The 24,924-nt window shown below is 42.3% G+C and overlaps 1 protein-coding gene across 3 annotated transcripts in view; it reads right to left on the bottom strand.

The window, feature by feature from the left end:
- The window catches only part of ppp1r13l (protein phosphatase 1, regulatory subunit 13 like), a 62,866-nt gene that overhangs the window by 10,882 nt on the left and 27,060 nt on the right, over positions 1–24,924 (bottom strand). For all 3 annotated transcript variants that reach the window (XM_036961980.1, XM_036961981.1, XM_036961984.1), the window contains 4 exons: positions 16,215–16,278; positions 7,014–7,126; positions 6,243–6,903; positions 1,256–1,351 (listed from right to left, as the gene is read on the bottom strand). In XM_036961980.1, coding sequence (XP_036817875.1) covers positions 1,256–1,351; positions 6,243–6,903; positions 7,014–7,126; positions 16,215–16,248 — 904 coding nt within the window. In that variant the 5' untranslated portion in view covers positions 16,249–16,278. The remainder of the gene's footprint in view (positions 1–1,255; positions 1,352–6,242; positions 6,904–7,013; positions 7,127–16,214; positions 16,279–24,924) is intronic.

The following is a 24,924-nucleotide window of genomic DNA, read 5'->3' as shown; positions in this document are numbered from 1 at the left end:
CAGGGAGGTGCTAGGTTAACAACAGGGAGGTGCTAGGTTACCAACAGGGAGGTGCTAGGTTACCAACAGGGAGGTGCTAGGTTACCAACAGGGAGGTGCTAGGTTAACAACAGGGAGGTGCTAGGTTACCAACAGGGAGGTGCTAGGTTACCAACAGGGAGGTGCTAGGTTAACAACAGGGAGGTGCTAGGTTACCAACAGGGAGGTGCTAGGTTACCAACAGGGAGGTGCTAGGTTACCAACAGGGAGGTGCTATGTTAACAACAGGGAGGTGCTAGGTTACCAACAGGGAGGTGCTAGGTTACCAACAGGGAGGTGCTAGGTTACCAACAGGGAGGTGCTAGGTTAACAACAGGGAGGTGCTAGGTTAACAACAGTGAGGTGCTAGGTTACCAACAGGGAGGTGCTAGGTTACCAACAGGGAGGTGCTAGGTTACCAACAGGGAGGTGCTAGGTTAACAACAGGGAGGTGCTAGGTTACCAACAGGGAGGTGCTAGGTTATCAACAGGGAGGTGCTAGGTTGCCAATAGGGAGGTGCTAGGTTATCAACAGGGAGGTGCTAGGTTAACAACAGGGAGGTGCTAGGTTAACAACAGGGAGGTGCTAGGTTAACAACAGGGAGGTGCTAGGTTACCAACAGGGAGGTGCTAGGTTATCAACAGGGAGGTGCTAGGTTGCCAATAGGGAGGTGCTAGGTTAACAACAGGGAGGTGCTAGGTTACCAACAGGGAGGTGCTAGGTTGCCAATAGGGAGGTGCTAGGTTAACAACAGGGAGGTGCTAGGTTAACAACAGGGAGGTGCTAGGTTACCAACAGGGAGGTGCTAGGTTATCAACAGGGAGGTGCTAGGTTGCCAATAGGGAGGTGCTAGGTTAACAACAGGGAGGTGCTAGGTTAACAACAGGGAGGTGCTAGGTTACCAACAGGGAGGTGCTAGGTTATCAACAGGGAGGTGCTAGGTTATCAACAGGGAGGTGCTGTGTGTGTGTGTGTGTGTGTGTGTGTGTGAGTGTGTGTGTGTGTGAGGCCTTACTGTCGTAGGAGTGTGTGAGTGTGTGTGAGGCCTTACTGTCGTAGGAGTGGTGTGTGTGTGTGTGTGTGTGTGTGTGAGGCCTTACTGTCGTAGGAGTGGTGTGTATGTGAGTGTGAGTGTGTGTCTGTGTGTGTGTGTGTGTGTGTGTGTGAAGCCTTACTGTCGTAGGAGTGGTGTGTGTGTGTGTGTGAGTGTGAGTGTGAGTGTGAGTGAGGCCTTACTGTCGTAGGAGTGGTGAGGTTTCTTCTTATGAGATGCTACGTCCAGATCGGTCTCGTTCCATTTACCTTGGTTCTTCGGTCTCTGCATGATTTCATCTGGAGAGAGAATAAAAGCTAACAGTCATATTAACTCATCCAGATTACTGAGAAATATAGGTTCCTGTCTATGTGAGTCAAAGTTATTAACTTCACGTACTAAAGAGTCAATGTAGTGGCACATGAAGCCAATGCAGTGGCACATGCTAAAGAGTACATGTTGTGGCACATACTAAAGAGTCAATGTAGTGGCACATGGAGTCAATTTAGGGGCACATACTAAAGAGTCAATTTAGGGACACATACTAAAGAGTCAATGTATTGGCACATGGAGTCAATTTAGGGGCACATACTAAAGAGTCAATGTAGTGGCACATGGAGTCAATTTAGGGGCACATACTAAAGAGTCAATGTATTGGCACATGGAGTCAATTTAGGGGCACATACTAAAGAGTCAATGTAGTGGCACATACTAAATAGTCAATTTAGGGACACATACTAAAGAGTCAATGTATTGGCACATGGAGTCAATTTAGGGGCACATACTAAAGAGTCAATGTATTGGCACATACTAAAGAGTCAATGTATTGGCACATACTAAAGAGTCAATGTAGTGGCACATACTAAAGAGTCATTTTAGTGGCACATACTAAAACTCGTAGTGTGTAAAAATGTATACATACCGTATGTATAAATATATACTGTACGTATGTATGTATAAATATATATTGTATGTATAAATATACACTATGTATGTATAAATATATACTGTATGTATGTATAAATATACACTATGTATGTATGTATGTATGTATGTATAAATATATACTGTATGTATGTATGTATGTATGAATATATACTGTATGTATGAATATATACTGTATGTATGTATGTATGTATAAATATATACTGTATGTATGTATGTATGTATGAATATATACTGTATGTATGTATGTATGAATATATATTGTATGTATGTATGTATGTATGTATCTATAAATATATACTGTATGTATGTATAAATATACACTATGTATGTATAAATATATACTGTATGTATAAATATATACTGTATGTATGTATGTATGTATGTATGTATGTATGTATGTATGTATGTATGTATGTATAAATATATATTGTATGTATGTATGTATGTATGTATGTATCTATAAATATATACTGTATGTATGTATAAATATACACTATGTATGTATAAATATATACTGTATGTATGTATGTATAAATATATACTGTATGTATGTATAAATATACACTATGTATGTATAAATATATACTGTATGTATAAATATATACTGTATGTATGTATGTATGTATGTATGTATGTATGTATGTATGTATGTATGTATGTATAAATATATATTGTATGTATGTATGTATAAATATATACTGTATGTATGTATGTATGTATGTATGTATGTATGTATGTATAAATATATACTGTATGTATGTATGTATGTATGTATCTATAAATATATACTGTATGTATATATAAATATATACTGTATGTATGTATAAATATACAGTGTGTACGTATAAATATATACTGTATGTATAAATATATACTGTATGTATAAATATATACTGTATGTATGTATGTATAAATATATACTGTATGTATGTATAAATATACAGTGTGTACGTATAAATATATACTGTATGTATAAATATATAATGTACGTATAAATATACACTGTGTATGTATGTCTTATATGTACACTACCAGTCAATAGTTTGGACACACCTTCTCATTCAAGGGTTTTTCTTTATTTTTACTATTTTCTACATTGTAGAATAATAGTGAAGACATCAAACCTATGAAATAACACATATGGAATCATGAAGTAACCAAAAAAAAAAGTGTTAAACTAATTATTCAAAGTAGCCATCCTTTGCCTTGATGACATCTTTACACACTATTGGCATCTCAACATTCTCTCAACCAGCTTCGGGAGGTTGAATTCCTTCGAAATTCATTTAAATTAACAGGTGTGCCTTGTTAAAAGTTAAATTGTGAAATTTCTTTCCTTCTGAATGCGTTTGAGCCAATCAGTGGTGTTGTGACAAGAGATAGGTGGTATACAGAAGAAAGCCCTATTTGGTAAAAGCACCAAGTCCATATTATGGCAAGAACAGCTCAAATAAGCAAAGAGAAACGACAGTCCATCATTACTTTAAGACATGAAGGTCAGTCAATCCAGGAAAATGTCAAGATCTTTGAAAGTTTCTTCAAGTGCAGTCGCAAAAACCATCAAGCGATGAAACGGTCTCTCATGAGGATCGCCACAGGAAAGGAAGACGCAGAGTTACCTCTGCTGCAGAGGATAAATTCATTAGAGTTACCAGCCTCAGATTGCAGCCCAAATAAATGCTTCACAGAGTTCAAGTAACAGACACATCTCAACATCAACTGTTCAGAGGAGACTGTGTGAATCAGGCCTTCATGGTTGAATTGCTGCAAAGAAAGCACTACTAAAGGACACCAACAATAAGAAGAGACTTGCTTGGGCCAAGAAACACGAGCATTGGACATTAGACCAGTGTAAATCTGTCTTTTGGTCTGATGAGTCCAAATGTAAGATTTTTGGTTCCAACCGCTGTGTCTTTGTGAGATGCAGAGTAGTTGAAGAGATGATCTCAGAATGTGTGGTTCCCACCGTGAAGCATGGAGGAAGAGGTGTGATGGTGTGGGGGTGCTTTGCTGGTGACACTGTCAGTGATATATTTGGAATTCAAGGCATATTTAACCAACATGGCTACCACAGAATTCTGCAGCGATATGCCATGCCATCTGGTTTGTGCTGAGTGGAATCCCCATTTGTTTTTCAACAGGACAATGACCCAAAACACACCTCCAGGCTGTGTTAGGGCTATTTGACCAAGAAGGAGAGTGATGGAGTGCTGCATCAGATGACCTGGCCTCCACAATCACCTGACCTCAACCTAATTGAGATGGTTTGGGATGAGTTGGACCGCAGAGTGAAGGAAAACCAGCCAACAAGTGCTCAGCATATGTGGGAACTCCTTCAAGACGGTTGGAAAAGCATTCCAGGTGAAGCTGGTTGAGAGAATGCCAAGAGTGTGCAAAGCTGTCATCAAGGCAAAGGGTGGCTACTTTGAATAATTTTTGTTTTAACACCTTTTTGGTTACTACATGACAATATGTGGTATTTCATATTTTTGATGTCTTCACGATTATTCTACAATGTAGAAAATAGTAAAAAATAAAGAAAAACTCTTGAATGATTAGTTGTGTCCAAACTTTTGACTGGTAACTGAAAATATAAATAAACACAGGAAAATCACATTTGACTGCAAAATATACAGGCCCTTAAATATACACAGGCCCTTACAGGCCCTACACAGGCCCTTAAATATAGTACTACACAGGCCCTTAAATATAGTACTACACAGGCCCTTAAATATAGTACTACACAGGCCCTTAAATATAGTACTACACAGGCCCTTAAATATAGTACTACACAGGCCCTTAAATATAGTACTACACAGGCCCTTAAATATAGTACTACACAGGCCCTTAAATATAGTACTACACAGGCCCTTAAATATAGTACTACACAGGCCCTTAAATATAGTACTACACAGGGCATTCGGAAAGTATTCAGACCTCTTCACTTTTTCCACATTGCTACATTACAGCCTTATTCTACAATAGATTAACAGGTTTTTTCCGCTCAATCTACACACAATAACCCAATATGACATCACAATACCCCAATATGACATCACAATACCCCAATATGACATCACAATAACCCAATATGACATCACAATACCCCAATATGACAAAGAAAAAAACACTTTAAAACATTTTTGCAAATAAAATTTCCATAATTATTCAGACTCTTTACTCAGTACTTTGTTGAAGTACCTTTGGCAGCGATTACAGCCTGGAGTCTTCTTGGGTATGACGCTACAAGCTTGGTACATCTGTATTTGGGGAGTTTCTCCCATTCTTCTCTGCAGATCCTCTCAAGCTCTGTCAGGTTGGATGGGGAGCGTCGCTGCACAGCTATTTTCAGGTCTCTCCAGGGATGTTTGATCGGGTTCAAGTCCGGGCTCTGGCTGGGCCACTAAAGAACATTCAGAGACTTGTCCCAAAGCCATTCCTGTGTTGTCTTGTCTGTGTGCTTAGGGTCGTTGTGCTTAGGGTCGCTGGCCACTCTACTATAAAGGCCTGATTGGTGGAGTGCTGCAGAGATGGAAGGGTTGTCTTTCTGGAAGGTTCTCCTATCTCCACAGAGGAACTCTGGAGCTCTGTCCGAGTGACCATTGGGTTCTGGGTCACCTCCCTTACCAAGGCCCTTCTCCCCCGATTGCTCAGTTTGGCCGTGGGGCCACCTCAAGGAAATGTCTTGGTGGTTCCAAACTTCTTCCATTTAAGAATGTTGGAGGCCACTGTGTTCTTGGGGACCTTCAATGCTGCAGACATTTTTTGGTACCCTTCCCCAGATCTGTGCCTCTTCACAATGCTGTCTCAGCATTCCTTCGACCTCATGGCTTGGTTTTTGCTCTGACATGCACTGTCAACTGTGGTACCTTATATAGACAGGTGTGTGCTTTTCCAAATCATGTCCAATCAATTGAATTTACCACAGGTGGACTCCAATCAAGTTGTAGAAACATCTCAAGGATGATCAATGGAAACAGGATGCACCTGAACTCAATTTCTAGTCTCATAACTAAGGGTCTTGAATACTCATGTAAATAACATATTTCTGTTTATATATTTTTTATACATTTGCAGAAAAAACTGTTTTTGCTTTGTTATTATGGGGTATTGTGTGTAGATTGATGAGGGGAAAAAATGTTTTATCAATTTTAGAACAAGGCTGTAACGTAACAAAATGTGGAAAAAGTCAAGGGGTCTGAATACTTTCCGAATGCACCGTAGCTACAGTAGGACACTCACCAGATTGGCTGAAAGGCACAAAGTTCCGTGGCAGGGTGCTGGGTGCTGCTGGTTGGCTGAACTTGCTTGGGGAGTGGCTTCGGCCCAGTCGTGGGGATGTCCGACCCATCGTAGCAGAGTCATACGGGGATAGCAGATTGGAGTGTGAGGGTTGTACCCTCCCCCGATGTGATTGATCGTAGCCAGGAACAGGGGAAGGAGGGGAGTGGTTTGAATCAATATAGCTGATTGATCCTCGCGGGCTGCGGTCATAGGTCATTCGGCGAGACGGAGAAGGAGATGCACGACGCTGGGTACGAGGCGATTGGTTGGGAGGGGTCAGCTGACCGTAGGAGGAGGGCTTCACCTTACTGCTGGAGAACATGGAATCCAGGTTGGAGAGGTTGGAGCTGGGGGAGTAGGGGAGAGAGCTGGAGCTGGGGGAGTAGGGGAGGGTAGAGCTGGAGATGGGGGAGTAGGGGAGGGTAGAGCTGGAGCTGGGGGAGTAGGGGAGGGTAGAGCTGGAGCTGGGGGAGTAGGGGAGAGAGCTGGAGCTGGGGGAGTAGGGGAGGGTAGAGATGGAGCTGGGGGAGTAGGGGAGAGAGCTGGAGCCTCCTCCTGTCTGTCTCTCTGAGGTTGAGGGTTGGGGCTTTTCTCTGGGGATCACAGCATCAGATGTAGTCTGTAGGGTGACGAGGAGGAGAACATACACAGCATTGTTACTGAGCTCTGGGTCGGAATAGCTGAGCTGTGTGTGTGTGTGTGTGTGTGTGTGTGTGTGTGTGTGTGTACCTGAGAAACAGACTGTGTGCTGGGGGAGACCTCCTGCAACAGAGAGGTAAACTCTCTGGATAACTCATCAGCCTGGGCCAGAGACGCATTCAGGTCCTCGTCCATCGTCTGGACTGCATGGTCCCACACACACACACACACACACACACACACACACACACACACACATTAGGAGAAGCAACTACTGCTTAAATATAGAGTAGGACAAACTAGATATATTTTAAGTGTCTTCAGAATAGAATACTTGGAGCGGAGGACGTAACCTGACCTGTTATAGAGGAAGTTCAGGTCAGGATACTGACCCAGAGTCAGATGATGCCCTTTATCTACTGACCCAGAGTCAGATGAAGCCCTTTATCTACTGACCCAGAGTCAGATGAAGCCCTTTATCTACTGACCCAGAGTCAGATGGTCTCCTTTATCTACTGACCCAGTCAGATGAAGCCCTTTATCTACTGACCCAGTGTCAGATGAAGCCCTTTATCTACTGACCCAGAGTCAGATAATCCCCTTTATCTACTGACCCAGAGTCAGATGAAGCCCTTTATCTACTGACCCAGAGTCAGATAATCCCCTTTATCTAGTCAGATGAACTCATGGGTACCATTTATATATCTATGCATGTAGGTTGAAAATAAGTTGCTAACTAGCGTAAGCGCAATGACTGGAAGTCTAAGGTAACTGCTAGCATGTCATTGTACTAACGCTAGTTAGCGTTGGCTCGTGAAACTATCAAAATCCCGAAGTATCCCTTCAAGATGTTGTACTCACATAGTGTGTTACTGCCATAGCTAACACAGTGGGTATGTACAGTGGATCTCCCTTTAAAAGTTGTGTCGTACCGCAGCACAGCTGTCGCAGAATTGTACGGCACGTTATTTAAGTGTCAGCCATTGTTGCCATTAATGCTAGTTAGGCCACCAGAGGGCATCTTTGAGAAGCATTTGACTGTTATTAAATATTGACTGTACTAGAGAAAACATGTTTTTTTGTAAGAACATAGTATATGGGATGGATTTTAAGAAATGTAGCTTAGTTTGATTAATGTTATGATGTTTCTCTTCCAAGAAAAACAAAAAATAGAGAGCAAAATATTTCTCTGTACTATGTGACCGGTCAGGAGTAGACTACGAGTGACGACGAGTGAAGAACAAAATAATCCTAACATTTCCCCCAAAAAATCTGATTGATTTATCACGACCAGTCTCCATGCTATGTCATTCAGGGATATTTATTCCCACAGTAATTCGTTATGGATCCATTGATATATATTTAAAGTCCCTAAACTTCGGCAAGAGTCTATTGTCCTGCTGATTGTTGAAATAAAACATCTGGATTTTGAAAGAGTATTTGTATCATTATTTTATTAACGGAAAGCATAAAGATGTTGATGAAGAAATACTGCACAGTATGTGCGTTATCCGACATTTTGCGGTTGCATGAGGTTTGTCGTTAGAAATGTAAACATTTAGAGTTTTTAATACATTGCAAATTGGGCGGGATTTCTTTTCCACACCTACAGTAGCCGAGCTATTAGACTATCATTTTATAAAGGTTGGAGAGTTTATTAGGCCTGCAGTAGGTTATAACAAGCTATGCATTCGGGGAATGTTTAAAAGTCCAAACGTTATGGATGGAGTTAGAATTTTGGCTGTTAGAAGTATTAAAAATCAACCAAATGTCTGCCTTTTAATGCTAATGTTTAAAGTGCGCGTGGGCGACAGAGAGAATGTGGGCGACAGAGAGAATGCACTTGACTGTTTTTAATATTAGGAGGAGCTGAAAATTGCGTGTCAATTCATAAACCACGTGCCATGGAATCGGTTCATCGAAAATCTCTTCCCAACTATTTTGCAATCTATATGTCACAGCTGTCAATTTTTTGGTCCTTAAATGAAACTGGTATTTATTTTTATTTATCACAATTTTCTTTAACAAATGTCGGTCTTTAATGCAGGGCCAACAGACACGTTCCTTACTTTTTCCCCCTTCCACGTGCCCTTTCCATTTTTACGGTAAATCTGCAATTAGTTGGTTCTAATTTTGGGTAGAGCAGACATTTCCATATGTCTGTGTTAGCTGCATGTGTGACATAACTCCACCAGTCCTATTTATGATATTACTTACAAAGATTATACCTTATTTTTAAACTTTTTTTTCAAAACTTAAAAAAAAAAGTTTTATCGATGAGTAGATTTGAGTTTAACCACAATATTTGTTGCATTATTTGTTCTGTCTTTTCTGGTGGATTAAACACCAACTTTCTATGGTTTGTTTTAAAAATAGCGATATTTTGGAGATAATTTATTTTTCAAATAACCGAAAGTGAAAGGTTGTAATGTGAATAAAGAAAAAAAGCCAATTCTTGAACATGGGGTGAGACTTTCTTACTAATCTGCTCGAGAACCAGTTCAGACACCTTTAATATTTAATCATTTCTGCCCTCTGAATTCATATTCATTATATAAATAGGCCCTTTTAAAGTTTGTCTGGCTTGCCTTTACAAATAAAATGTCACGCCCTGCCCATAGAGAGCCCTCGGGGTTCTCAATGGTGTAATAGGTCAGGGCGTGACTAGTTTTTTTTTCTCTTTTCTAGTTATTATAGTTCTATGTTGGTGCGTGTGTATGGTTCCCAATTGGAGGCAGCTGATCATCGTTGCCTCTAATTGGGGATCATACTTCCTGTGTCATTTCTCCCACCTGCGATGTAGGATATTGTTTTCGTGTTAGTGACCATGTGCGCTACGTATTTGATGCGGGATTTTGTTTTGTTTCGTGTTAGTGACCATGTATTTGCACGTTCGTTATATATTTGTTGTTTTTGGAAGCTTCGCTATTAATAAAATGTGGAACTCTACTTACGCTGCGCCGTGGTCCATTAATTTATGCAACGATCGTGACATAAAATTGAATATTTTTTGCTCATATAATTTAAAAACAGGTCGCTAGGTGCAGGGAAGGCAATAAGAAAATAGGTCAACTGGGAAATGACTAGAGTCAATCAGGGTGATTTTTCCGCAAATAGACAGGTAGTTTCCTTTCCATGGTAGCAAGATCTTAACCATTTTTACTAACTTTCTATTAAAATGTATTGGAGTGAGATCATTTCTTTCTTTTGTGATTTGTATACCGAGTATGTCCACATCCCCGTCAGATCATTTTATTGGTAAACTACATGGTAATGTAAAAGTTATATTTTTTTAGTGATCAAATACATAATATAGTTTAAAAAATGTTTTTAAATCAAGCTTGCCACAGGCATCTGATTATTCATTATGAAAATTATTTATTTCTGGTCTATGAAAATATCTAAGTGGCTTTTATTTAATTATAATGCAGAGTTAATAATAATTATAGAAATAATTATCGTTGGATAACAGATCGCCTCTCGGAACTCATTAAGAGGCGGCTTCTATCTTCAATATGCTTAAAATACTTTATTATCCAAATGTTTCAAGTGCGTGTGGGCGACGGAAAGAATGCATTTGACTGTTTTTAATATTAGGGCTTTCAGGAGGAATGGAAAACTGCGCGTCAATTCATAAACCACGTGATTACATCGACCATCTCTGCCCATCTGTATGGCACAGATGTCCATTTTACACACAGATATTCCATTCGTGCCACAGTTTAGACTACCGATAGATCAGCGTTCTAACTCACCCTTGTAATAGTGCGGTGCAATGACAGAATGCCGGCATCTACCACTAACGGTCACTAACGGTCACTAACGGTCACGGCATAAACTCAACACCTTTAAAAGAAGAACCACTGTATGTCTCCATGGGTGGTGTTAAGGGTGATCTGGTACTCACACATGTTATTACCGTATACTGTAGTCGCTAGAAACACGGGCATGCATCTCTATGACTGGGGTTAACCTCTTAAAACGAAAATGGTAAATGCCTAAATAGACGTGTAATTACATGATTCTGACATGGCAAAAACGTGGTATATTTGGAAAGAAGACATCTGGGTGATTATGGGGAAATGATCAGAAGATAGGAGTTACATAGTTCAGAATACACAAGATCAAACACACACAAAATAACACTTTAAAATTATTATTTTTTTAAGTCATCTTTCATTGACAAGCTATAAGTTAATTATTGATGACCAGAACTGGAAACACATCAGATGGCTTCCACAACATGTGAACAATATCAGGAATAAAAATGGGATTGATAGACCTTACTAAAATATCTTCCCATTTCTAGTTGTAAGTAGTGTCAGGTGTGGTCACGGGACATTTCAAAGTGTCCCTGTTTTTGCCAACTGGATGTGCCTAAAAAGTATTGTTCACTATAAAAACTAAAACTCGTAGACCACCAACAGCTCTCAAACATTGTAGTGGTGTCGGGGGACATACAGGGGATATCCAATTGTGCCTGAACGTTTAGCCTAGGCATATCCAATGTATTGACATCAAAACTATGAAATACCACATATGGAATCATGTAGTAACCAAAAAAAGTGTTCAACAAATTATTCAAAGTAGCCATCCTTTGCCTTGATGACAGCATTGCACACTCTTGGCATTCTCTCAACCAGCTACACGAGGAATGCTTTTCCAGCAGTCTTGAAGGAGTTCCCACATATGCTGAGCACTTGTTGCCTGGTTTTCCTCCACTCTGCGGTCCAACTCATCCCAAACCGTCTCCATTAGGTTGAGGTCAGGTGATTGTGGAGGCCCGGTCATCTGATGCAGCACTCCATCACTCTCCTTATTGGTCAAAAAGCCGTACACAGCCTGGAGGTGTGTTTTGGGTCATTGTCCTGTTGAAAAACAAATGATAGTCCCACTAAGAGCAAACCAGATGGGATGGTGTATCACTGCAGAATGCTGTGGTAGCCATGCTGGTTAAGTGTGCCTTGAATTCTAAATAAATCACAGACAGTGTCGCCAGCAAAGCACCCCCACACCATCACACCTCACCATGCTTCACGGTGGGAACCACACATTCGGAGATCATCCGTTAACCTACTCTGCATCTCACAAAGACACGGTGGTTGGAACCAAAAATCTGAAATCAGACCAAAGGACAGATTTCCACCAGTCTAATGTCCATTGCTCGTGTTTCTTGGCCCAAGCAAGTCTCTTCTTCTTATTGGTGTCCTTTAGCAGTGGTTTCTTTGCAGCAATTCGACCATGAAGGCCTGATTCACACAGTCTCCCCTGAACAGTTGATGTTGAGATGTGTCTGTTACTTGAACTCTGAAGCATTTATTTGGGCTGCAATTTCTGAGGCTGGTAACTCTAATGAACTTATCCTCTGCAGCAGAGGTAACTCTGGGTCTTCATTTCCTCTGGCGGTCCTCATGAGAGACCGTTTCATCACAGCGCTTGTTTTTTGCGACTACACTTGAAGAAATGTTCAAAGTTCTTGAAATGTTCCGCATTGACTGACCTTCATGTGTTAAAGTAATGATGGACTGTCGTTTCTCTTTGCTTATTTGAGCTGTTCTTGCCGTAATATGGACTTGGTCTTTTACCAAATAGGGCTATCTTCTCAAATATAAACATATATTTTGATTTGTTTAACACCTGTTTTGGTTAATACATGATTCCATATGTGTTATTTCATAAGTGGTACTGTGCATAAAAATATATATATAGAACATCTTATCAAACTCAAACTCGGTTACACCCCGTGTCCTTCACTAAAAAAAGGTACAACAAAAGAAATAAGCTGAACTATTTACAAAATGGCGTTCGTGTTTGTTTTCCATCCCAGGTATAGATGATTAGATATCACGTTCACCATAGCTTGTGCATGTCGTGATAGTCTTTGAAGCAAGTCTCTCTCTGACCAGGAAACAAAAAGAGAACTGACATTTCGGACAGAAGATCATTTTCCCTTTTCAATACTTGCAGTTTTCCCTTTAGTCTTTTGGCATGTGTGTTGGATAGTGGCGTTCCCCACCTTGAGTGGGGAGTGGGGGGGGGGGGGGGGGGGGGGGGGGGGGTGTCTTGTGAGATGGTTGTGAGGTTGCTTTGGGATCCCAAATTCAGCCATTTCCAACACCAGTTGCTCTCTGAAGGCCAACTGGGAGAGAAGGGTTTGACCTTTTGCTTTCGCCCATCTGTTTGTGGAGAATGAAAACACAAAGTGGTACCACTTCCTGGTCTGGTGGAAGACCTGGTAGTAGCCTATCAGAGCATCAGATCGGTCGACACCCCCTATGCTGGCATTGTAGTCCTTCACAGAAACAGGAACGGGGACGTTCTTCCTCACCCGTGCCCCATTGGCATTTTTCACCCTCCTTGGGACATGGTTGTTATTGAATGTCTTATGCTGTGTGGGTGAGCATGGTTACTCCCCTAGTGTCCTTCCAATTCACAAACAGCAGCTTGTTAGTCCTGATCCAACATATGGCCCCCATCTCCTCTGTCTTTGTCATGTCTTGGTGAAACCGTTTCTGTCAGGAGGAATGGTCCCCCTCTCATCTGTCTTTGTCACGTTGTTTACCTTGGTCTTGGGGAAACCGGTTCTGTTAGGAGGAATGGTCCCCATCTCCTCTGTCTTTGTCATGTCTTGGGGAAACCGGTTCTGTTAGGAGGAATGGTCCCCATCTCCTCTGTCTTTGTCATGTCTTGGTGAAACCGGTTCTGTTAGGAGGAATGGTGCCACAAGCCCTTATTTTATTTTTCAAGAGGTCTTGACATAGCAGTGGGGGGTGAAGACCTTGACCGGCGGGGGCGCTTGCTAAGGAGGGGTGAAGACCTTGACCGGCGGGGGCGCTTGCTAAGGAGGGGTGAAGGCCTTGACCGGCAGGGGGGCGCTTGCTAAGGAGGGGTGAAGGCCTTGACCGGCAGGGGGGCGCTTGCTAAGGAGGGGTGAAGGCCTTGACCGGCAGGGGGGCGCTTGCTAAGGAGGGGTGAAGGCCTGGACCGGCAGGGGGGCGCTTGCTAAGGAGGGGTGAAGGCCTTGACCGGCAGGGGGGCGCTTGCTAAGGAGGGGTGAAGGCCTTGACCGGCAGGGGGGCGCTTGCTAAGGAGGGGTGAAGGCCTTGACCGGCAGGGGGGCGCTTGCTAAGGAGGGGTGAAGGCCTTGACCGGCAGGGGGGCGCTTGCTAAGGAGGGGTGAAGGCCTGGACCGGCAGGGGGGCGCTTGCTAAGGAGGGGTGAAGGCCTTGACCGGCAGGGGGGCGCTTGCTAAGGAGGGGTGAAGGCCTTGACCGGCAGGGGGGCGCTTGCTAAGGAGGGGTGAAGGCCTTGACCGGTGGGGGCGCTTGCTAAGGAGGGTAAAAGACCTTGACCGGCGGGGGCGCTTGCTAAGGAGGGGTGAAGGCCTTGACCGGCAGGGGGGCGCTTGCTAAGGAGGGGTGAAGGCCTTGACCGGCAGGGGGGCGCTTGCTAAGGAGGGGTGAAGGCCTTGACCGGTGGGGGCGCTTGCTAAGGAGGGGTGAAGGCCTTGACCGGCAGGGGGGCGCTTGCTAAGGAGGGGTGAAGGCCTTGACCGGCAGGGGGGCGCTTGCTAAGGAGGGGTGAAGGCCTTGACCGGTGGGGGCGCTTGCTAAGGAGGGTAAAAGACCTTGACCGGCGGGGGCGCTTGCTAAGGAGGGGTGAAGGCCTTGACCGGCAGGGGGGCGCTTGCTAAGGAGGGGTGAAGGCCTTGACCGGCAGGGGGGCGCTTGCTAAGGAGGGGTGAAGGCCTTGACCGGTGGGGGCGCTTGCTAAGGAGGGGTGAAGGCCTTGACCGGCAGGGGGGCGCTTGCTAAGGAGGGGTGAAGGCCTTGACCGGCAGGGGGGCGCTTGCTAAGGAGGGGTGAAGGCCTTGACCGGCAGGGGGGCGCTTGCTAAGGAGGGGTGAAGGCCTTGACCGGCAGGGGGGCGCTTGCTAAGGAGGGGTGGCTCCCAAAAGGCATCATCCAAATCCTCTGCATCCTCCTGTGGTGAATAAAATAAAGAGATATACTGTTATAAAGACATACGGAATTACAGTTGATTCAATTTACTAAACGACATCACTGTCGCACACACACACACACACACACACACACACACACACACACACACACACACACACACACACACACACACACACAGAGGTAAGAACCACAAATAAAACAATGGCCATGAGAGTTTAGTGGCCTCTCCAAAGATACAAGGATAAAACTTAGACGAGAAAACAGTGAACTAATATGAAGAAACAGACAATAACTACTTGGGAATGATATAACATTGAAATGACTTGTTACATAGGCCTATGTAAACTAAATCCAAAGCACAAAAAGCAGACAACTTATAATAAACTAAATACATATAGTAAATTAACTTTATAAAGTCATGAAAATAATTTACTTATAATAAACTAAATACATATTGTAAATTAGCTTTATAAAGCCATGAAAATAATTTACTTATAATAAAATAAATACATATAGTAAATTAGCTTTATAAAGCCATGAAAATAAATTTACTTATAATAAACTAAATACATATTGTAAATTAACTATATAAAGTCATGAAAATAATTTACTTACAGATCTGAAAGTGGATCCAATCCTTCTAGAACGCAATCTTCGTCGGCCCGATTCGGAATCCTCTTTTTAGGTTCCAGTTCGATATTCTTAGTAGATATTATTATTTTTCTACCCTCCTTGAGAAGCTTTTATAATAAAGTTATAAAATCTGGATGAAATCTGTTGACAATGTAATGTAGCGTGCTCTGTGCGTCTCGTCTCGGAGTCAGGTAGAAACGCATAAAATGTTCTTGGCCTTGCTTTGTCCCACCCAGGTCAACTGCATATCCCTGGAAAGCTTATCTCATTGGCTACAAGACTATCAAGGTGCCATCGTAGCCAATCCCCCTGCGTAATGGATGCCTACAGCGCGTAAGCAGGCAACGTCATATTCTTTATGCGCAAAGATATAGTCACTCAGTGGACATTTGATGTTGCCATTAAGTCATACATCATCAGATAGCATGGCAATAGGCTAGATGTACAGTAGCAGCCATCTTGGAATTAGGTCAACGGCTTATGTATGCCCATATATGGTAGTAAATCACACCAAAGATTTTGAAGGCACAGATCAATAGCCAAGATACTTAGCTTTCCGCAGACAACCTGCTCTTGCAGACAGGGGCTACTGTTCTCATACCAGACTGAATGGAATAAATCATAACGATACGGTCCCCAAATATTTGGGGACTTTACACTTAAGAGGTTTCAAGACGGGAGGTGTAATACTCACACATGCTGCTAGCGTATCTGTTCTGGGAACTCATGGCTGCGGAGTGGTGGTGGTAACCCACTTCCTGGATTAACAAACACACGAAAACAACAATAAACAATACAAACAAACACATGACATTAAGCAGGATGAGAGATAACTACACTCACACATCGATACCATTCATACCGGTCTGCTAAAAGGCAGTGCTTTCGATTTCAGGGGGTGTGTGTGTGTGGGGGGGGGGGGGGGGTGGGGGGGGGGGGGGTAGGCTGTACCCCTTGATTGAAAAAACAAAAAGAGCAAAAAATACACCCCTCGTTAGCTTAAACATTTGAAGGTAAAAAAAAAAAATGGATCCTGGTTATATGAAGCAATCTACAAGTACGCTTTCCTCTGTGAGGCTTTATGCTACAGACACGTTAGAAACATGCTGTGAATTCTAGAACAAAGATGCAACTTCCATCTTCATGTGGATATTTGGCTCAGCAGGTCAGAACTAGAACACGAGACCAGCACACGGAACTCAGCAGGTCAGAACTAGAACACGAGACCAGCACACGGAACTCAGCAGGTCAGAACTAGAACACGAGACCAGCACACGGAACTCAGCAGGTCAGAACTAGAACACGAGACCAGCACACGGAACTCAGCAGGTCAGAACTAGAACACGAGACAGACACGGAACTCAGCAGGTCAGAACTTTATTCTGGGTCAGGCAACGACCATCTCAATTAGTTTGTTAGAGAAATATGTATTTCCCTATCCATATTATATGAAATGATAATAAACCCCAAAAATATGTCATGAGTCATGGACTCGCTTCAAAAAAAATATATCCCTGAATCAAAACAACTTTTAATATACTGTATACACTGCTATACACTAACCTATATACTGCTATACACTAACCTATAGCTATCATTAACTACCCCTGACCCTATAGCTATCATTAACTAACCCTATAGCTATCATTAACTAACCCTGACCCTATAGCTATCATTAACTAACCCTGACCCTATAGCTATCATTAACTAACCCTGACCCTATAGCTATCATTAACTAACCCTGACCCTATAGCTATCATTAACTAACCCTGACCCTATAGCTATCATTAACTAACCCTGACCCTATATACTGCTATACACTAACCTTATAGCTATCATTAACGACCCCTGACCCTATATACTGCTATACACTAACCTTATAGCTATCATTAACTAACCCTGACCCTATAGCTATCATTAACTAACCCTGACCCTATATACTGCTATACACTAACCTTATAGCTATCATTAACGACCCCTGACCCTATATACTGCTATACACTAACCTTATAGCTATCATTAACTAACCCTGACCCTATAGCTATCATTAACTAACCCTATAGCCATCATTAACTACCCCTGACCCTATAGCCATCATTAACTAACCCTGACCCTATAGTTATCATTAACTAACCCTGACCCTATAGCTATCATTAACTAACCCGAACCCTATAGCCATCATTAACTAACCCTGACCCTATAGCTATCATTAACTAACCCTGACCCTATAGCTATCATTAACTAACCCTATAGCCATCATTAACTACCCCTGACCCTATAGCCATCATTAACTAACCCTGACCCTATAGCTATCATTAACTAACCCTGACCCTATAGCCATAATTAACTACCCCTGACCCTATAGCCATCATTAACTAACACTGACCCTATAGCTATCATTAACTAACCCTGACCCTATAGCTATCATTAACTACCCCTGACACTATAGCTATCATTAACTAACCCTGACCCTATAGCTATCATTAACTAACCCTATAGCCATCATTAACTACCCCTGACCCTATAGCCATCATTAACTAACACTGACCCTATAGCTATCATTAACTAACCCTGACCCTATAGCCATCATTAACTAACCCTGACCCTATAGCTATCATTAACTAACCCTGACCCTATAGCCATCATTAACTAACACTGACCCTATAGCCATAATTAACTACCCCTGACCCTATAGCCATCATTAACTAACCCTGACCCTATAGCTATCATTAACTAACCCTGACCCTATAGCCATCATTAACTAACCCGGACCCTATAGCTATCATTAACTAACCCTGACCCTATAGCCATCATTAACTAACCCTATAGCCATCATTAACTACCCCTGACCCTATAGCTATCATTTACTAACCCTGACCCTATAGCTATCATTAACTAACCCTGACCCTATAGCTATCATTAACTAACCCTGACCCTATAGCTATCATTAACTAACCCTGACCCTATAGCTATCATTAACTAACCCTGACCCTATAGCCATCATTAACTAACCCGGACCCTATAGCTATCATTAACTAACCCTGACCCTATAGCCATCATTAACTAACCCTGACCCTATAGCCATCATTAACTAACCCTGACCCTATAGCCATCATTAACTAACCCTGACCCTATAGCCATCATTAACTAACCCTGACCCTATAGCCATCATTAACTAACCCTGACCCTATAGCCTTCATTAACCAACCCTGACCCTATAGCTATCATTAACTAACCCTGACCCTATAGTTATCATTAACTAACCCTGACCCTATAGCTATCATTAACTAACCCGGACCCTATAGCCATCATTAACTAACCCTGACCCTATAGTTATCATTAACTAACCCTGACCCTATAGCTATCATTAACTAACCCGGACCCTATAGCCATCATTAACTAACCCTGACCCTATAGCTATCATTAACTAACCCTGACCCTATAGCTATCATTAACTAACCCTATAGCCATCATTAACTACCCCTGACCCTATAGCCATCATTAACTAACACTGACCCTATAGCCATCATTAACTAACCCTGACCCTATAGTTATCATTAACTAACCCTGACCCTATAGCTATCATTAACTAACCCGAACCCTATAGCCATCATTAACTAACCCTATAGCCATAATTAACTACCCCTGACCCTATAGCCATCATTAACTAACACTGACCCTATAGCTATCATTAACTAACCCTGACCCTATAGCTATCATTAACTACCCCTGACACTATAGCTATCATTAACTAACCCTGACCCTATAGCTATCATTAACTAACCCTATAGCCATCATTAACTACCCCTGACCCTATAGCCATCATTAACTAACACTGACCCTATAGCTATCATTAACTAACCCTGACCCTATAGCCATCATTAACTAACCCTGACCCTATAGCCATCATTAACTAACACTGACCCTATAGCTATCATTAACTAACCCTGACCCTATAGCCATAATTAACTACCCCTGACCCTATAGCTATCATTAACTAACCCTGACCCTATAGCTATCATTAACTAACCCTGACCCTATAGCCATCATTAACTAACCCGGACCCTATAGCTATCATTAACTAACCCTGACCCTATAGCCATCATTAACTAACACTGACCCTATAGCTATCATTAACTAACCCTGACCCTATAGCCATAATTAACTACCCCTGACCCTATAGCTATCATTAACTAACCCTGACCCTATAGCTATCATTAACTAACCCTGACCCTATAGCTATCATTAACTAACCCTGACCCTATAGCTATCATTAACTACCCCTGACCCTATAGCTATCATTAACTAACCCTGACCCTATAGCTATCATTAACTAACCCTGACCCTATAGCTATCATTAACTAACCCTGACCCTATAGCTATCATTAACTAACTCTGACCCTATAGCTATCATTAACTAACCCTGACCCTATAGATATCATTAACTAACCCTTGTGGGCGGCTGCTCGGACATGGAAACCCACTTCATGGACAAACATGGGGGGTCCGGTATGGCATTGAGATTTTGTCACTGGCCAACACACACACACACACAAACACACACACAAACAAATACCCCATAATGTCAAAGTGGATTTTTTTTTACAAATACATATTAAATGAAAATACTGAAATGTCTCGAGTCAATAAGTATTCAACCTCGTTGTTATGGCAAACCTACATAGGTTCAGGAGTAAAAATGGGCTTAACAAGTCACATCATAAGTCCCATGGACTTTCTGTGTACAATAATGTGTTTAACATGATGGTTGAATGACTACCTCATCTCTGTACCCCTCACATACAATTATCTGTAAGGTCCCTCAATTGAACAGGGGGGAGGCAGGGAACAGGGGGGGTGGGAGGCAGGGAACAGGGGGGGGGGCAGAGTAGCCTAGTGGTTAGAGCGTTGGACTAGTAACCGGAAGGTTGCAAGTTCAATCCCCCGAGCTGACAAGGTACAAATCTGTCGTTCTGCCCCTGAACAAGGCAGTTAACCCACTGTTCCCCTGAACAAGGCAGTTAACCCACTGTTCCCCTGAACAAGGCAGTTAACCCACTGTTCCCCTGAACAAGGCAGTTAACCCACTGTTCCCCTGAACAAGGCAGTTAACCCACTGTTCCCCTGAACAAGGCAGTTAACCCACTGTTCCCCTGAACAAGGCAGTTAACCCACTGTTCCCCTGAACAAGGCAGTTAACCCACTGTTCCCCTGAACAAGGCAGTTAACCCACTGTTCCCCTGAACAAGGCAGTTAACCCACTGTTCTCCTGAACAAGGCAGTTAACCCACTGTTCCCCTGAACAAGGCAGTTAACCCACTGTTCCCCTGAACAAGGCAGTTAACCCACTGTTCCCCTGAACAAGGCAGTTAACCCACTGTTCCCCTGAACAAGGCAGTTAACCCACTGTTCCCCTGAACAAGGCAGTTAACCCACTGTTCCCCTGAACAAGGCAGTTAACCCACTGTTCCCCTGAACAAGGCAGTTAACCCACTGTTCCCCTGAACAAGGCAGTTAACCCACTGTTCACCTGAACAAGGCAGTTAACCCACTGTTCCCCTGAACAAGGCAGTTAACCCACTGTTCCCCTGAACAAGGCAGTTAACCCACTGTTCCTAGGCCGTCATTGAAAAAAAGAAGTTGTTCTTAACTGACTTGCCTAGTTAAATAAAGGTAAAATAAATAAACAGTGAATTTCAAACACAGATTCAACCACAAAGATCAAGGAGGTTTTCCAATGCCTGGCAAATGAAAACAATTCATATTCATTGAATATCCCTTTGATGACGGTGAAGTTATTCATCACACTGTGGACGGTGTGTATCAATACACCCAGAGTCACTGTAATGTTTTCTTCACCTCAAACAGCAAGTAAACAAACGTCTGTTTTTTTTAGAAACCATTGAGAATGAAAATAGTTCCTCGTGGTATTTTGAAAAATATTTCCAGCTCTCTCTTTCGATAACCACTTGAAAAGGGAAAAATGTATTACATAAATATCACATGTACATAATGATTCAAACTCTTCACTCAGTACTTTGTTGAAGCACCTTTGGCAGCGATTACAGCCAGTCTTCTTGGGTATGACACTACAAGCTTGGCACACCTGTATTTGGGCCCTGCCAAGCCGCACTGCTTCTTGACACACTGCTCACTTAACCTGGAAACCAGCCGCACCAATGTGTCAGAGGAAACACCATACAGTTGGTGTCCGAAACCAGCCGCACCAATGTGTCAGAGGAAACACCATACAGTTGGTGACCGAAACCAGCCGCACCAGTGTGTCAGAGAAAACACCATACAGTTGGTGACCGAAACCAGCCGCACCAGTGTGTCAGAGGAAACACCATACAGTTGGTGCCCGAAACCAGCCGCACCAGTGTGTCAGAGGAAACACCATACAGTTGGTGACCGAAACCAGCCGCACCAGTGTGTCAGAGGAAGCACCATACAGTTGGTGTCCGAAACCAGCCGCACCAGTGTGTCAGAGGAAGCACCATACAGTTGGTGCCCGAAACCAGCCGCACCAGTGTGTCGGAGGAAACACCATACAGTTGGTGCCCGAAACCAGCCGCACCAGTGTGTCGGAGGAAACACCATACAGTTGGTGTCCGAAACCAGCGGCAAAAAAATACGTTTTACGATTGGTTGAAAGAAAAGATGACTCTCGGTCGACTAAGATTTTATTTAAAAAATAATAATAATTTTGGTAAGGGACAGCCATTTTCAACAGACACTGGGAGACAAATTAATATTTTAGCTCAATAATAACTGAAAACACACGGCCAAATATGACTTGCCTAGTTAAATAAAAAAGGTTAAAAAAATATATATATAATTTTTTTTAAATGTAAAACAAACAATACACTGGAGTTGCCAAGACGACGTCTAGATTTAATCAGATCAAGCATTAACCAGCGTTAGCCCACAACCCGCATATCTGATGTGTTTGCAGTGTCTAACTACGTTACATCTGTAAAAAACCTCTCTTGTGATCATTGTCATGAAGCCACACTCCTCCCACTAGCGTTAGAAGTTCAGAAGGAGAAAGTAGTGTAGCCTGTATAATAAATTTAAAAAATGACGCTCACATTGAAAATCATTCAACAGAATGATCAGGATTTTATTTTTTTATCAGCCTAATGGAGGTGTAGATTGTAATTTGTAAAACAATACGTCGTGGGATATCTCTTAATGTGTCAATGGCAATGTTCGCTTTAGGTATAGTGCTGGGAGCCCATCGTGGATTTGACAGATTTAACGAAGTTTCACCAACAAAACAATTTGACTTGAAAATCTATGCTGTCTAGGTCCAACGCTGTTCAACAAGACAACGGATGGCTGCTTTGAAGAATCTCAAATATAAAATATATTTAGATTTGTTAAACACTTTTTTGGTCACTACATGATTCCATACGTGTTATTTCATAGTTTTCATGTCTTCACAGTTATTCTACAATGTAGAATGAGTAGGTGTGTCCACACTTTTGACTGGTACTGTATGTATTGTGCTTTAGAGGAGTTGGTAACAGTTAACATCTGAGCCATCTGAACCGGGCTCGGAGCGAGGGAGGGACAGGGAGAGAAGAGAGGAAAGGAGAGAGAGAGATGGGAAAGGAGAGAGAGAGGAGAGAGAGAGAGAGGGAGAGGGAGGGAGGAAAAGAGAGAGAGAGGAAAAGAGAGAGAGAGAAAGAAAGAGAGAAAAAAAGGGGGAGGAAAAGAGAGAGGTGTTTCTGATGTTATAATATTTTACATTGTTTAAAATTCTAATTTCGGCCGTCGAGAAAGGCATATTCATGAAGCTTCTCCCTCCCTCCCTCCCTCTCTCCCTCTCTCCCTCCCTCCCTCCCTCCCTGTCCGTCCGTCCCTCCCTCCCTCCCTGTCCCTCCCTCCCTCCCTGTCCTTCCCCTCCAGCTTTCTCCGGGTAAGAGAAGATATTTTAGTGGTTTCCAAACCAGAATATCCTAAATCATGTTTAAACAAGTCAGCCTTTGAGCAGTCCATGCACACTGTACAGCTCCACACACTGAACACTTTGTACACTGGTGTCGGCAATCCACTAACAAGACATGAAATGACATCACTCATACACTCCTGTACCCCTATCCACCCTGTGGTTCATTTTGGGCCCTCCCTCCGTCTCTCCTTTCCTCTCTCTCTCCCTCTCCCTCTCCTCCCCCCTCTCCTCCTCCCTCCCTCTCCAACCTCCCTCTCCAACCTCCCCCTCTCTCTCTCTCCGATTCACCCAAGTGTCTGTATAACACTGTTAATTTTGTCACCGATTTTAGACTTTATGACTAAAATACCTTTTAATCTTAGTCCCATTTTAGTCATTGTATCCTTCTTAGTTTCAGTTCATATCAGTTTGACGAGCCTAGCTTTAGTCAAAGTCGTTTAAGTTCTATTTTAGTCATTGTAGTTCTATGTTAGTCATTGTAGTTCTATGTTAGTCATTGTAGTTCTATGTTAGTCATTGTAGTTCTATGTTAGTCATTGTAGTTCTATGTTAGTCATTGTAGTTCTATTTTAGTCATTGTAGTTCTATTTCAGTCATTGTAGTTCTATTTCAGTCATTGTAGTTCTATTTCAGTCATTGTAGTTCTATTTTAGTCATTGTAGTTCTATTTTAGTCATTGTAGTTCTATGTTAGTCATTGTAGTTCTATTTTAGTCATTGTAGTTCTATTTTAGTCATTGTAGTTCTATTTCAGACATTGTAGTTCTATGTTAGTCATTGTAGTTCTATTTTAGTCATTGTAGTTCTATTTCAGACATTGTAGTTCTATTTCAGACATTGTAGTTCTATTTTAGTCATTGTAGTTCTATGTTAGTCATTGTAGTTCTATTTCAGACATTGTAGTTCTGTTAGTCATTGTAGTTCTATGTTAGTCATTGTAGTTCTATGTTAGTCATTGTAGTTCTATGTTAGTCATTGTAGTTCTATGTTAGTCATTGTAGTTCTATTTCAGTCATTGTAGTTCTATTTTAGTCATTGTAGTTCTATTTTAGTCATTGTAGTTCTATTTTAGTCATTGTAGTTCTATGTTAGTCATTGTAGTTCTATTTTAGTCATTGTAGTTTTCCTGTTTTATTAAACAGCTCAAACAAACCTCAGTCTCAGTCACACAACTTCCACTCTCTCAGTCACATAGCTTCCACTCTCTCAGTCACACAACTTCCACTCTCTCAGTCACATAGCTTCCACTCTCTCAGTCACATTGCTTCCACTCTCTCAGTCACACAACTTCCACTCTCTCAGTCACATAGCTTCCACTCTCTCAGTCACATAGCTTCCACTCTCTCAGTCACACAGCTTCCACTCTCTCAGTCACACAACTTCCACTCTCTCAGTCACACAACTTCCACTCTCTCAGTCACACAACTTCCACTCTCTCAGTCACACAA

Source organism: Oncorhynchus mykiss, chromosome 24, assembly GCF_013265735.2.
Source record: "Oncorhynchus mykiss isolate Arlee chromosome 24, USDA_OmykA_1.1, whole genome shotgun sequence".
Taxonomy (NCBI): domain Eukaryota; kingdom Metazoa; phylum Chordata; class Actinopteri; order Salmoniformes; family Salmonidae; genus Oncorhynchus; species Oncorhynchus mykiss.
This window is presented reverse-complemented; position numbering and strand designations above follow the sequence as displayed.